Source organism: Anomalospiza imberbis, chromosome 4 (genome assembly GCF_031753505.1).
Source record: "Anomalospiza imberbis isolate Cuckoo-Finch-1a 21T00152 chromosome 4, ASM3175350v1, whole genome shotgun sequence".
Lineage (NCBI taxonomy): Eukaryota > Metazoa > Chordata > Aves > Passeriformes > Viduidae > Anomalospiza > Anomalospiza imberbis.
Genome location: NC_089684.1, coordinates 16,289,025 through 16,305,086, shown reverse-complemented (window position 1 = coordinate 16,305,086; position 16,062 = coordinate 16,289,025). Strand labels below are relative to the sequence as shown.

The 16,062-nt window shown below is 44.5% G+C and overlaps 1 protein-coding gene across 1 annotated transcript in view; it reads right to left on the bottom strand.

Annotated features, from left to right (window-relative positions):
• Positions 1 to 14,616, bottom strand: part of DCHS2 (dachsous cadherin-related 2) — a 104,249-nt gene extending 89,633 nt beyond the window's left edge. Inside the window, exon 1 of the mRNA XM_068189196.1 lies at positions 12,799 to 14,616. Within this exon, the coding sequence (XP_068045297.1) occupies positions 12,799 to 14,616 (1,818 nt within the window). The remainder of the gene's footprint in view (positions 1 to 12,798) is intronic.
• Positions 14,617 to 16,062: the final 1,446 nt, after the last annotated feature.

Genomic DNA, 16,062 nt, shown 5'->3' with positions numbered 1-16,062 from the left:
CAATAGAAATCACATTTCTTTACATACTACTTAGTACAGACAGCACAGCTTTTAGTCAAAGAATTATATTTTATAAAACTAGGTAAAGAAGGAATCAAAACAAGTTGTCTCAAAAAAGGTAATTAACAAATATGTTGGTTGTATTGATAACCAGCTTGTGAAATCTATTAATTAACCAGAAAAAAAACAGAACATAAGCAATTCAATAACATTCACTAATTCCTGAAACTAGAAAGCACTACCAGTCTAGGAGATCAAGAGGATCTTCATACAGAAGAACAAGAAGACTGAAGTAATAAATACAGAATGACAAAATATGAAATTACATACCAAAAAAACTAGTATCTCTTGCTGTGACCTGGGAATTTATTCCTTGGAAACTGAAGAAAATAACCACAAACATGGATGACTATAAATTAAAGTGATCCAGCATAAAAAAAGGATAAATCCAATCTGATTTAACTGATTTAGGTGAGATGTTACCACTTAAGTACCAACATTCCTCTGCAAAAAACTTGTCCACTTGGAAAACACTGAATATAGATGATGGAGCAGAGAGGTCCAGTGGTCTGGCTAGAGCTTGATGAAAACACCTGCCTGACCATGCATTTCAGAAGACACATCAGTTCTGATATTCTGATATGTTTCCCAGAAATTTGGGGTAGGCAAGTGGAGGTTTAGTCACTGGGAGCCTCTGGGGATGGTGGGTACTGAGATTTGCACCTGATAATCCCTACCAATATTTCTAATTTTCATCCACACATTCTAGTAAAAATCACCACAATTAGTGCATGCTTGTAGGCCTAAAACATGGTTTCCATTAGAAGCGATTAGCAAGAATGATGGCATAGCATAAAATCAAAGTCTCAAAAAGTGCATTATAAATGGCTTCCAATAAGATGTAATAGGCATGGAAAACATTTGTGTTTTCTGGTGATTTCTGAACAGGGCATTTCAACAATTAAGTTTTAGAAACCAAGGGATAACTTATGTCCCACAACCACAGGGTTCTGTAAATGTAACACGTGGTCTAGTCTAACTCCCAAATATTGGCTAGGGTCCTCTCTTCAGACAAACATTTCTGAAAATTAAAAGCAGTTAGCCTTTCAAAAAGGCTGTTTCAGCTGTCAGGTCTTTCCCCCATCCTCAGATAGAGACACAAGTGGATATTAAAATAAAAAAACAACCAATGAAAATTTTGATTAGTTTTGAGAAAATGTAAACATTACTTTTTTAATTGAATATTACAAACCTAAGAGCCTTGGGGTTTGTTTTTTATCAATGGAGAACACAAAAGCAGTCTGGTATCATAGCAAAATCATTATAAAACTGTACCCCTGCCAAAATTATTGCTAAAGACACCAACTTCAAAGACAGCTAAAAAAAGAAAAGAAACTAATTCCAGGATATGGAATGTTACTTTCACAGTAAGAAAGGGAGCAAGCAAACAAACAAGGGCCAAATACATGGGAGGTTACCATTCTTCTTTCTTTTGAAAACCAGAATTAAATGCTTTCTCTTTAATCCTTTAGAAGTTATACAAATATAAAACTAAAGGAAAAAGAATTTTCTAACTTGTGACTTCATTTTCAAATTAAACATTTGGGGAAAATAATTATTCTACTATTACTAGTGACAGCAACACATTGTTTTAAAATGTGTTACATTAAGAAAGAGTTCTCTGGGAGCTCTGCTCTGGGAAAGCAGATCACATTTAGTTTGTTTAGTATTCGTTTGTTTCATCCCCCTGCTCCTACAGTGTCATGCGCACAGCACTCTCTTCCCCTCAGAAACTCACAGACACACATTAAATTAAGTGGGATTTTCAACATGCAGAGAACCTGAAAATCCCCCCAAAAGAACAAGCTGTGGCTGATTTCATTGCAGCATGTGTTCCTGAGCTCCCTGTATGTTTGAACAACAAAAGCTTTTTGAAAAGACGCTCCCAGTTCTCCCCACTGTCTCTCAACTTGTCCAGCCACCAACTGGAGTAACGCTGTAGTACAGTATTACTACAGACCTACACAAGCACAAGACAGAGGCAGGAAACACCAGGTTTTGTCTATTTTAAAACACATCATTACCAAATCTTGTGGTCTGATTCAATAGACAGTGTTCAATTTGAGCAAATTTTGCCCTGCCCTACTTTTGCACCATGAGATCCATTAGCACCATTAGATCCTGATGGGGCTCCAAACACCAAGAGAGCCTTGGTACTACTGGTGCTGAACAGTTACCCCAGAGCCTCACTAGAATAACTACAAGTGTAAGCACAGTATGCTCCAAAACATCCAAAGGGCTTTCAGTGATTTAATTTCGCAAAATGCTGTAAATCAGGTTCTGTTGGATGTCTTCATGAGCAGCAGTAGCAGAACAGAACACAAAACAGGTTTTCAGGGTTTTGTGTACTGTATTGAGCAAGTGCTGAGTTGGTGCTTTAAGGTTACTAATGCTTCCCTTCCCCGGAATGTAACTGCAAATTCTAAAGTTTAAACTCTGAGTTGATACATTCTTGAGATGAATGCATTTTCTAGTAGTACACCAAAAAAACCTATCTATACCACATGCACTTATGGTCCCATGGATGGCTAAGCATTAACAGAGGGATAATACTTCTCTCCAAGAGATTATTCTCCTCCATTTGGGAGCATCATAAGACAGTCTTTTCAGAAAAGAATAACATTGAGTCCATGTCCATTAAACATACCTTGATCCTACAGAAATGTCAATTAAGCATCATAGTGATCAAAGTACCAAACTGAAATGTATCTATAAAATTTCCTAATTAATAAAAATGCAATAGCCTATCCAATAATTAATGAAATAACCTTAAGTAAAAATAATTAGGTGTCTATGTATCTATGCAGAGTGTTTAATATGTGACCTTACAGATGTAAAGAAGCAGAAATAAAGATATCAATGTATCTGTGACTGATAACAGCCTATGAGAAAATAATTTCATACAAATGATAGGTCCAATATTAATGCCACAATACAGAAGAACACATGGAAAAAAAGGCTTTGGTAAATCATTACTCTGGTATGCCTGGACATGAGTTCAAAATTCAAAGCAGGAAAAAATGAATGTGTAGAATAAAATTCTAGTTATTGGGGTTCTATGCAACTGAAAACAAATGGTCATGTAGAAGGTAATGCACCAGAAGCAGAGGGCAGTCATCTGCAGCAGTTTCTTTGATTGGTAAGATACACCCAGTTCCTTGGACACTGCATTAAACCATATGTGTTTGTTTATAACTCTTAAAAAAAGAGCATGCACAACTTGTTTGTCTTGCATATGTTTAGTCAGACATTAGCTAAAAACTGCCCTTCCTGTTGCCCCTTTCCCATTACCAGATGTAGGCACAAGTCAGTGGAAGTGGAGCAGACATAGGCATGACAACCTAATTCCCTGCATGAAGGAAGGAGCTGGGGACAAGAGGGGGAAGGGGAGACATAAACACTTTACACAAGGTCAGTGCAGGAGATTGAGACATCTGTCAGGGCTGGAAGTTAGGACATTTGCTTTTATTACAGCAAATAATGTTAGTACTGCAACAGTTTATGCTGAAAGCAGTGCAGCCTATGAGTACAACTAAATAGGCACGACTATCCTGATTTTTATTTTAAGTAATATCCCACAGGAAATGGAACTAGTAAGGTCTGGCATAAATGTAATGCTTGTTTTCATTTAGTACAGAAAACAGGAAGAGAGAGAACCTAGACCTGCATCTCTAACGTACTTTCAGTTATAGAATGAAAACCCACTTCCAAACAAAGCACTTCAAAGCATTTCAAAGTCCATAGATTTGACCCATGCAGAGTAACCCAAGTTATCAATGGGAAGCTTGTGGAAGTGAGGAAATAGGCACAAAAAAGGATTGCAACATAAGCGCTGTCTGTCCCTTAAAACATGTTTTGCTAACTCTCCCTGTCAGATGCTACAATGAAGCTTGGGTTGTACTGTCAAGTTCACCTACTTAAAGAAATCCCAGTTAAAACTTTCTTTACCCTATTTCATTTAAATGGGATTAACTGAGGAATATGATTTGACTCCATACACAACACAACTTAACCAGTAACCCACCTACTTTGGTACATATTTCCTGCCTCTACCCTAAAAACCCTTAACAAGTATTTATCCAGAGGAGTCAGCAGAGATTTTATATCTGTGTGCTGTATTTTATATACAGCACACAGGTACTTACAAACATCCCTTCTGCATTAGCATGCACTAGTAGTTACTGTAAATGCTTACAGTTACTACATTTGGTCATGTATTGTTAGAAAGGATAGAGCTATTTAATCACTTGCACATTATTTATATATAATATAAAATTATAAACACAAGTTTATATAGGAGAGTAGTTCAGTACAAGAAGGTGAGAAGTAGCTGCACATCTTCGGTTGCAATGCTAAATACACCACCACTCTCCAGGCATGACAGGTATCCCATGCAATTCAATATTCTGAGAAGAATTATTTCACCTAAGTGCCAATGAAATTAATGCTTTTGTACAGCTTCTTATATAGCTGTCTCAAAGAGCTTAGAACTGATTGAATGAACTGTGATTTATGAGCATAATTTTAAAAATCCATTACTCCTCCTGAAAGAAGTGCCTTTTTACACAGATTAGTATGCTTTTCTCATAGACTGAGAGCAAGGGCACTATATTCTATTCATTCTATAACATGTGAACTTTCTTCTGCTACATTTCCTTTGTAAACAAGGCTTAATTTTATATTTTCACCACTGGCATATTTCAGCATTTGGTGTTAAAGAGTAGCTGCTGGCCAAATGCCTTTTTTTCTTTTTTTTTTTTTCAGCTAACAAGAATGAGTACTGGAAATGAATGGAGAGGTGATACAGCAGATGTGTGAAATCATAAGGAGTTGGACCAACCATTCTCTTTGTCTCTAGGCTGAGAGTAAAAGGTGCTTTCTCCTGGAATAGGCAGCTGATTGACACACCCACCACCACTGCATATTAGGGCCAATGATACTTGGGAAATGCTGAGGTGAGGGCTAGGTAATTTTCACAGAAAAAAAAAATCCATTCAGGGTTACAAATGTGCAGAAACTACCTTGCCTAGGATGTCCTCAAGCTAAAAATGGTCAAACATCAAGAATGCCCTGCTCTTACACTCATCCAGCATGTATGCTTTTTGCTTCTATGAGAAGAAGGATATTAGGCTAGATGGCATATTGCTCTGATACAATACATACACTGGCTCCTGCATATAACACATGTCCCAAATGAGCTGTGTGACATTTTTCCCCCAAGAGTTTTGTTAGCTGATATCTCTGCTTCCATGCTGTTCACACCTGCAGCAGGATTTGAACAACCAGTTGGACAGAGATCTCCACTCCTCACTAGAGAAGTGTTCACAATAGTTTGACACTCAATGTGGAGTACAGATTGCTCAGACAAATTTACAAGAAAAATGCAGACTCTGGAAATAATTGATTTTTTTTTCCAGCATGCAACTAGAAGTTTGTTTTCAAGAATGAACTGAGCTGTGAAGTAAAATTAAAAGGCTCATCCTGCTGCGTGTCAATCTGCTTGTATAGTAAGGTGGATTTTAAGGGATTCCAAACTCATCTGTTTCCCAATGCTCTAAAGCCTTCCAGGAAAGACTAAGCATTCTGCTGACCCAGCAATTCATGAAAATCTGTAAGGACAATAAAATGCTACTAATATTTGATAAATTGACAGAACCAACCATCCATCCAATTACAGCTTATTAATATTTTGCTCTAGTGTACTATAAGACAACTGCTGATGCCAATTCTTTGTATAAAAGTGAACACCAGCAAAACCCATCCATTTCTGAATTGGGATGACTTCCACCTGAAAAAGCATTTTATGACCATTACTCCTGAAGGTCAGTGGCTATAAACGAACTCTTGCTGGACACTTAATAGAAATGTTATTCATTATGCTGCATAAAAATGTAAAAATTTAGCAGCCAAAGGTATTCAAGGACTCTATCTTTGCTACTGGTGCTCTGAGTAGTCTATTAGCTAATATTTAAATACACAACTTTCTGCAATATAAAGTCTATGATTAAGACTTTTTAATATCATTACTCCTATGATTAGGGACATATCTAATTTCTCCAACAAGAATATCTCTATCACATATGCCTCTTTTCCTACCACAGCTATAGACTAAAGTATGCAGAAAATTTTGGACTTAGCCACACATAAGCTTTCAAAACTTCCCTGTTTCCAGACCCTATTTGCTGACATCAATTAAAAGATTTTCCTGAGAACTGGGAAAAAAAGGTAATTTACTGCAATAATTTTTTTAATGTTTTTGTTCTTAAATTTTAACAATGTAATAACTTTTAATTCTCAAATAAAAGCCAAATGTCTCCATGTCGATGTGTTTTTGATGTTTCAATATTTCATACGTTCTCAAAATTGTAGATTAAGGTAGCAAACAGCTGTAGATTTATTATACAGATGGGGGGCAATTACCTTTGGCAATCTGGTTTTTTGCAGGTGTTAAAGACACTGAAACTTTAACACCTTCCACATATAAGAGTAACCACAAACTAAGAGAAGGAAAAGTGAAAGGCTTCCAATTCCCATTTCCCAGGACCAGAGCTTCTTATATCTACAAAGCACCCATTTGGTGCCAGATAAGGATTGCATCAAGGAACCAAGTCTCATTCTTACAAATGCTTTCATTATTAAATGGAACAGCTTTTCTATTTTTAAAATGCTAAAAGGCCACCATAAGAGAATTCTTAAACAAAAGCATCAAGCATCTGGAGAGTTCCCATTCGCCTGAAGATACCTAATGATTAAAATGATATTTTTTGGGGGTTGATTTTTTTTTTGTCCTTCCTGCAATCAACTCAGCATGGCCACCTACTACTGCTGCACAGATTCAAAGAAACATTTATCTTTGAGCCCAGACCACCCACACTTCCTAAAGCTACATATTAATAGATCACAAAAAGTTGTGCATGGCCACGAAAACCAATTTTATACCCACAAAGCTATGATAATATACTGAGAATCTACCAAACAGCTTCTGGATTGTGAAGGGATATTTCTTGTGAGTTTAGAAAGAAATAATTGCTACAAAATTACACATCTAACAGAAAAATGATGACATGTTAACTGCTTTCAGACTCAGTATAAGAACAGAAATTGGAAGAACAAATAAATAGTTTTGCATTATAGTTACAGATTAGATGACAAATTTCTTTGCTGTTACTGTAGTTTAGTCTGTGGTTTGGTCTCTCTGTTGTCGATTGCATTAGTTTTAAAACACAGTAGCATTTCAAGTCGACAAACAAAATCTGTCTTTTCTGCATCTGACTTTAAATTGAATACAGTGAAAATAAGACCTGGAGAGCTCAAGAAGAGGAATGCATGGCATGGCGTCTTTAGCTTCTTTCTGGCTTACCTCTAACAGGGATGAGCTGGATTTCATAACTCTTTAGAATTCACATGAACCATCTTTGCTGGCTTCATTTTTGCTTTCAGTAATTGCAGTGTGGCTTAAATGATCCAGAACCAAAACCATGAGGGAAAGGAATGTCCTTTAACTCCTTGTTTCAACATTCAGGGAAAGCAAAGGATGAAAAATATGGTCTGCAGCCAATGCTGATGCTACCTGCTTAGCATCTCAATGACAAATTACAATCCCTAAGTCTCCATCCCTCAAAGTAGGGATGTATCCTCCTTTCCTTTTTGTCTTCTTAGTTTTCTTTCTCGTTTTGCAGAAGGCAGAGAAAAATTAGAGAAGATGCATGTTATAATGTCTTTTTTAGAATTCTCTCTTTCTGCAAGTAGCTCTTGGAAATGTGTATTTCAAGAAAGTACAAATAACAACTCTCAAATATATTAAGCACTTAAAAAATCCTCAAACTACACGCATCCTTCTTACATATATTATACCTTTAAATAGTATTTTCTAAAATCTCATGGATTTATTATTCCATAATTCCTGGCATACCTAGATTAGCTTTAAGACCTTTAAATAAACAAAATCTTTGCTGTCATTGCATTTATAAACCTCCCACCATCTCAATATCAGAAAGTCTGTTATTTTTAAATAAAAGGAACGGAGAAGCTCTACCCGGTAAGTTGAAACAGCCTCCTTAATGGACCAGAAAAGTGCAAGTTGTCATAACACTGGAATGCATGTGGGTCTCTACCATTTGCCAGATAACATATGTTTTTTCTCTTCCTCTGCTCTTTCAGAGATGACTCTAAAGCCAATAAACATGAATTTTCTAATACACCATAAAATAAATTTACTAAAAAGCTACTGACATGGCTGTTACTAAGTCATGACATTGTTCTCTTCAATATGCAATTACACGTACATAGGTTGTTAGACTTTTCATAAGAATGCATGCGCAGTATTAGAGAATGGCCATCACACATTTGTACCCTGCGAGCTACAGCACATTCTGGCAGTGCAAGCAAGTTTAACCTACAAGCCCCAAACATACACAGAATGTACTGTGCTGTATAACACAAAACAAACATCTTCATTAAGTTCAAAATATTAGTCGAATTGACAGCTGTCACCATCACCAAATCATTAACCTTTGCAGAAGCCAGTAAGGGAAATACTCTTTTATGTAGGAGTCTGTAGAGAATAAGAAAAAGAATGTGGTGTTTCCATCCCATCTAGGTAAAAAACACCAGGCAAAATGATGCCAACATGATGTGCTGATTTCTCCTAATTCAGATAAAGTTGTAGCCTGCTCAGAGACAGAAAGAGAGAGAAAGAATATTGCCTTTCAGTACTCAACTTCAGCTAGAAGACAGGAAATCCTGACAAATCTGGCAATAGAGTACTATAATTCAGAGATATATTGTGCTAAAGAGAACCATAGCAATGAGTATTGAGGAGCATTACAATCACCAAAAAATGCTTGAAAATAAAATTTGCAATCAGAATTAAACCTCTATTATCAAGGCAGGTCTATGACAAAGCTTTATTTCTTAATTCATAGAATAAGTGGATGGCTCAGAAGAGAGACTCTTTGTCACACCCCCTTACCCTTGGGCCACAGAGGTGCAGTTATCAAAGAGTTACATATCATCAGATGCTAAATCTATGTAAAATTGTCAAGCTCACACCAAAAAGTGCAGAAATAGGACATAATCACCACCATCACTCAACAGTTGGTGGACATTTGTAATCACATTGGTCCTTGAGAAAGTATAGTAAGAAAGACAGGAGAGCACCCAATGAGTTCTCACTCATTCCTCCATCTTATTCCATTTCTAGGCCGTGCTGAAGATCTTCAGGAAAATAGATTTGTATTATGCTGAAAGATCATCATAATAACTGATTAAGGCCAGTGGCCACTCAAAATTTACATGCAGTACCTGCACATGAACAAACCAGGATTCTGATACACCTGCAAAAATCAAAGCATTACTACAATGTCTGCAGACATCACAACACACCAAGAGTGCTTCTGCTGCTTCCCTTTTAGTTACTGCAAATTGCCTTGATCTACAATTTATTTCTGGTTGTGTTCACTTTTATCTTCCTGTACCTTTTTTTTTTAAGTATACCACTAGTAATGCTTATATTTTAACCAAGGTGTGCCTATAGCAACTGGTAACAAACCAGAAGTTCAGTGTCAAAAAATAGGCCAAAGTTAAACAAATGCTGTTAATTGACTTCAAAATTCTACTTACATCTTTCACTGCATACATCTGCTCTACTTTCTAAAGTATGATAAGCCACTACTTTCCCACTGATTTTCCCTTTTCTTCATTTAACTTTCTCCCATTTGTCTGCTCAGAATTCTGATCTCCACCTGCGTTATCTACCCTGAGGATACAATCAGGATACATTACCCCATTTCTTTCTTATATTAGTTAATGCAAACAAATTCCGTTTATTTTTCAGGATTCAGATTCTCCCTTACTGGTCAATCTGCACTGGAAGGGAGAGCCTTTTGTCCACAAGGAAAAGCCCAGAATTATTCCTGGAACAAAGCAGTATTTCAAGTGGTTGAAAACTATGTATTTTAAGTACATGGCTAATTCTTGTAATTGAATTCCCACAGACTAACAGGAACCACTAAAGCAGACTTACATGCAAGTTGATCCATTTCACAAGACTAGCACATATTATGGGTTATACCTGTGGAGAGTAGGGGGGAAATGGAGATAACTTGAATGATAAGGTCTTCCCAGAAGAAATGAAATCCCCCATTATCCACATGCAGTCAAGAACATATAGGAACAAGTTGTGCAGTTATTTAGTGGCTGGGCAGAGGTACAGCAAAGCATTAAAGTAGAAGGCTCTAGAGAAATGGTGTATGAGGCAATGGTTTGTCACCAGCTGATCCCCAAGCAAAGGTTACTGATGAACATGACTACTCAGTAATGTCCTACTGCAAGAGCCCCCCTGCTTGCAGAGGGAAAAGGCTAGAGGGTTTAAAATACTTCCAGGTATCATGATTGTGACTCAGATATAAACCAAATGTTTATCACCTCCTCCCAGGTTGTGGAGCAGAGGAAGATGTGACATGAGTAGCCTCCTTCAATATCTTGGTTTGTTTCCTGTTCTCCAGGAGCAGCAATAACAGAGTCCATGGCTACCTCCTTCTCATGCTAGCTCTGAAGTTCATGAGCCCACCTGGAGCCGAGACTCATAACACAGACCCTGAAAAAACAGCTTGGTCAAACCAAAACCTATTTTCTACATTCTAATCACTCACTGTAACTCCCAGAGCAACATAAATTAAGCTGCCTGCTTTATGATAGCCCTTCCTGCACACAAACTTTAAGCAGAAGGTAACCTTTCCTGGGGGAAAAGATACGAGGATAATTGTAAAAGGTGGACATGTGTAAAGTTTAAGCCTGCTACACAATGTCTTATGAAACTTGGGCATCATTACGATGATCCTGGAAGTAGAACCAGCTTCCTTTGCTAGCAGGCCATAGGATGCTCACCTGCTGTTCCTCCTGTGCATGTCTCTCATGCCTCCCTCTCATTCATGTTTGGCTTTATTACCCCTGGTCCGATCATTACCAGGACATGACTATTTCTTTCTACTCTCTAAACAGGATTATGGCAGCATGGTGACACTTCCAAAATTCAGTGCACCGTGAGTGATACCCACGCCCATGACATCACAGTGCATGACACCTGTGGCCCTAGAAAATGTGCGCTATTCATGCATCAAAACATTCAAGAAAAAAAAAAATAGTAAAACCACAGTTACAGGTTATTCGCTCTGAAACACTCAGGAACCCTTCGGGAGGCTTCCAGCCGCGTCAATCAGAAGCAAAGAGGCGCTATCCGTCAGCCCCGCCGCGGTGTCAGGCTGCGGCAGCGCTCCCGACGGCGCCGGCCCCGCTGCCTTTCAGCACCACGGACGCCGGGGCTGCCGCACCGCCCCTCGCTCCTCCCCGGGACACGGCCGACTCCTAAAATTACGTTATTATTTTCCTTCTGGGCTTTCCTGGGGCCACCGGTGCACGATGTTCTGAGGTTTTTGTTTAGTTGGGTTTTTTTTTTTTTCCCCGTGGTGTTGAAGGAAAAAGAAAGGGCAGTGATGGGATTTTCTTTCTGGCTTGGGATACCAAATGAAAAGCTCTCAACCTTCCCAAGATTTTTACAGATTAAATTGTACTAGGGCTGTACAAACTGTGTACTTTTTGAGCTCAGAAAACAACTGGAAAAAAGAGAAAAAATTATAGAGAGAAGAAAATGCCTTTTGTTCCAATCAGCTATTGTCAGACCCAAAATATCACTAATGATTCCTGATTTGAAAAGAAGAAAATGAATTTAGTAGGACACTGAAGATAAAGACAGATTGATTTTTCATCAAATGTGCTGAGGAAACACATTGCAGTTCTCCCTAGGTCTTCTCTTTAAGTAATGCTTTTTCCCAAATTCATGTAAATTCTGCACAAACTCAGAAACATTCACAGGCCCAGCCACTGTGAATTTTCTTCTGCTGGAAAAGGCTTTGTTCATTTCAAAGGTATACATTCTGCGTTGCTTTTCCAAACTAAAAGCAAAAGGGCTCTCTGTCAGCTTCTGGCCCTCCAAAGCCTCCATTCAACCTCACCTGCAAAGAATAAAAAGGGGGGTTTACGGACAAGTAGAACATTTCCCTCTATTAGGACTAATCGGTTTCTGCAAACGCAGGGTGAGTTGATTCACATCGTTAGCAGAAAGCTCGGAAACCTTCACAAAGACCCTGAAGTGCAGTTTAATTTCAAGCCACTGTGTGTTACACTGTCTGCCCTTCTCTCTGGCTCAGTTTGGGTGGTGATGCCCTCGGGGACGGGTCCTACCGGCTTTCTGAAGACCATCTCAAGTCCTCAGAAGTACCACAGTTGGTTTAACTCCCTCTGAGGTTTAACCAGGCTTGATTAATTGATTTATGATTTAACCATACTAGGTTCCCTCTGAAGACCTGAGCTCCTGTGCTCATTACCCACGCTACAAGTGTAACGGGACAAGGAACGCGTTTCTCAGGGCACTTGTGAGGATGGCGGTACGAGGGCTGCGCTGATTAACTGCGCTCCACCTGCCGCGCTCCCTGCTTCCCGGCAGTGCTGGAGCGCGGCGGCGCTGCCATGGAGCGCCGTGCGGGGCCGAGCCGGGCCGTGCGGGGCCGAGCCGGGCCGTGCGGGGCCGTGAGGGGCCGTGAGGGGCCGAGCCGGGCCGTGAGGGGCCGGGCCGGGCCGGGCCGGGCCGTGCGGGGCCGTGCGGGGCCGAGCCGGGCCGTGAGGGGCCGAGCCGGGCCGTGAGGGGCCGAGCCGGGCCGGGCCGGGCCGTGCGGGGCTCACCTGGAGGAGGCGGCGGCCGCGCGCGGCGTGCTCGGGCAGGCGCGCGCGGTACACGGCGCGCGCGAAGCGCGGCTCGTTGTCGTTGGCGTCCTCCACGCGCACGCTGAGGCGGCACGCGGCGGCGCGCGGCGGGACGCCGCCGTCCCGCGCCACCACGCGCAGCTCCAGCGCCGCCTGCCGCTCCCGGTCCAGGCGCGCGCGGGTGCTGACGGCGCCGCTCCGCGCGTCGATGCGCAGCAGGGCCAGGGCGGCCGCGTCGCCCTCCAGCGCGTACCGCACCTCGGCGTTGGGCGAGCCCGGCTCGTCGGCGTCGGAGGCGCTGAGGCGGAGCACGGCGGTGCCGGGGGAGGCGGCTTCCGAGACGGCGGCGCGGTAGTGGGGCTGCGGGAACGCGGGCGTCTCGTCGTTGAGGTCGGCGACGCGCAGCAGCAGCGGCTCCTCGGCGGAGAGCGGCGGCGTGCCGCCGTCCGTGGCCACCAGCCGCAGCTCGTACAGGTCGCGGCTCTCTCGGTCCAGCGGCCCCGCCACGCAGAGGAAGAAGACGCCGGCCCCGGCCGCCCGCAACGCGAAGGCGCCGTCGCCGCCCAGCAGGGCCAGCGCGATGCCGCCGCCGTCGCCCTCCGCGTCGTCGCCGCCCTCGTCGGCGTCCGAGACGGAGACTCGGGCCACATAGTCGCCGGGCCGCGCCCCTTCGGAGACCCGCGGACCGTCGGTCTCGGTGAGGTAGAGCAGACGGATGGAGGGCCGGTTGTCGTTCACGTCCAGCACGGCCACCGAGACGAGGACGCTGGAGACCTCGGGCTGGGCGCCGCCGTCCCGCGCCTCCACGACCAGGCGGTGCAGGGCCCGCGCCTCGCGGTCCAGCGGGCGGCGGACGCGCAGGACGCCGCTGCGCTCCTCCACCGCGAAATAGCCGTCGGGGTCGCTCTGCCGGCGATTGATGGCGTACCGCACCTCGCCGTTGGCACCCAGGTCGGGGTCGGTGGCCCGCAGGCGGCAGACGGCGGTGCCAGGCGGCGCGTCCTCCCGCAGCCGCGCCCGGTACTCGCCGCGGCTGAATGCGGGCGCGTTGTCGTTCTCGTCCAGCACCCGCACCGACACCCGCAGGAGGCCGCGTCGCCGCGGGCTGCCGCCGTCCCACGCCTCCACCACCAGTCGGTGGACGTCCGCCCGTTCGCGGTCCAGCCGCCGCAGCAGCACCAGCTCCAGCGGCTCCGGCCGCACATAGCGCAGCTGGAAGAGCGGCGGCTCCCCCGCCGCGCCGCCCTCCTCCAGCAGCGCGTAGCCCTGCGTGCCGAAGCCGCCGGCGTCGGGGTCGCGGGCAGCCGGCAGGCGGAAAGCGGTGCCGGGCGGGCTGAGCTCGGAGATGTTGAGCTGCAGACTGTCCTTCGGGAAGCGTGGCGGGTGGTCGTTCACGTCGGTGACAGCGATCTCCACCTGCACCACCTCGCCGCGCAGCGTGGCCGCCGCGAAGCTGTAGCGTGCCCGCCGCTCCCGGTCCAGCCGCCGCGCCGTGCGGATGATGCCCGTCTCCGGCTGGACGTGGAAGTCCGCCAGCACCGCCGACTCGCCGCTCCCCTCCGACAGCAAGAAGCCCCCGGGCGGATCCGCGCCCGGTGGCAGCCCCGCGCGGATGTCGCCCACCAGCGTCTCGGCCGGCAGCCCCTCGTCCACGGCCAGGCTGAGGTTATACACCGGCGCCGCGCTGCCGCCCGCCGCGCACAGCCACAGCGGCAGCAGCAGCGCCAGCGCCCGTCCCGTCGGGGGAGCGCCACCCTGCCCGCCCCGGCACCTGCCGGCCCGCAGCCGCCGCGCCATGCTGGGCCGCTAAGCCTGCATCGCGGGCAGCCTGCACCCTGCTGCTCGCCACCGCCACGCAGGTGCCTCCGCCTCGCCGCCGCGGGAACAACTCCCGAACGCCGCCGCCGGTGATGGGAAGGACGAGCGTGTGCGAGGGGCGGGAGAGCGGCTCCCGCCGCCGCCGCCCCGCGCAGCCCCCGCCCCCCCCGTCCCCCCCCGCAGTCCTGGGGGCCACCGCCCGCCCACCCACCCAGCGCCCGGGGGGGCGGCCGCGTCCCCCACGCACGGACGTGTCGAGCTGGGTCGGGATGGTGTGGCTCGGCTCCAGTGCCCAGGATCCGGAGAGGTCTTCGCCGAAATTGATTACTCGGGGAATCAGCTGGCTTCCTGCTGATGAGGCAAAGCGTGACTAGCGCACGGGCTGCCTCTAGATGCAGAAGCATGGCTCGTGAAGGAGAAGAATTTAACTGAAACAGAAATCTGCGAGGATAAACGAGTTTGCACAGTTCAGCAAGGATTTGTCTTGCCTTAATATTCTGGTCCTCATTTTCCATTAAAAGGCTTGCTTGTTATCCTAGCACTAGGACAGTAAATAGTAACTCAGCATGGCAGGAAAGCATTTACCAGAAGTAAGCTTTAAGTAGAAACTTCAATCAGTTTCAGCAAGACCAGAACTTCTTTCCTTTACTACTATTCCTGACTCCCATATCTATCTCAGAATGGTCTAAGAATGAATATGCTTTTCTTCAATGACACCGAGAATACACAGTATCATAGAAATGCAAAGTACCAACCATCCATCTATCCATGAAAGCCAAGTACAATACTTCAGTGGTTACTAGTCTCTTGCTGTTCCCACTGATCCTTTACAAACTTAATTTCTCATTTCTGGCAAGAACCTAACAGCTGTTCAGAGAAAAGTAAATTCATCCTAGGACAGACAAGTAAAATCAGGGCAAAGACAGTAGCAGGAGGAGTTACTATAGCTTAGTTCTCTCCAATGAAGGGGCAATGGAGAGGGAAGCTTTTTTACAATTTGCCTCTTTTCCAAGTCATGGAAGAGCTACCGAAGTACACTACCAGAGCACTCTAAGGAAGGAACAAACTCACTGCAACAGTGAGGAGAAGTTGAAGAGGATTTTTTTTCCAACATTTTTGAGACCTACACAATACCACATATCTGAGTTAATAGACAGAACTAGGTTCTAATGTAAGTTTAGAAATCCTAGTGCATGTGTGTTGTTGCATGGACAGGAGGGGGAACACATGAGATCACATTCACTGTATCTGACTTGCCTCCTTACACAGAGAAACGGGGCAGAGCAAAGCTAGATCTTGTCAGATCTTCTTAGGCATATTCTGAGAAAGTCTCTGTATATTTATACACTGTGATAATTACAAGCATAGAAGCAAGAAGGAAATGCAGAAGTCCTTGCCAGCTTCCTTCATATTCATTGAGAAGAC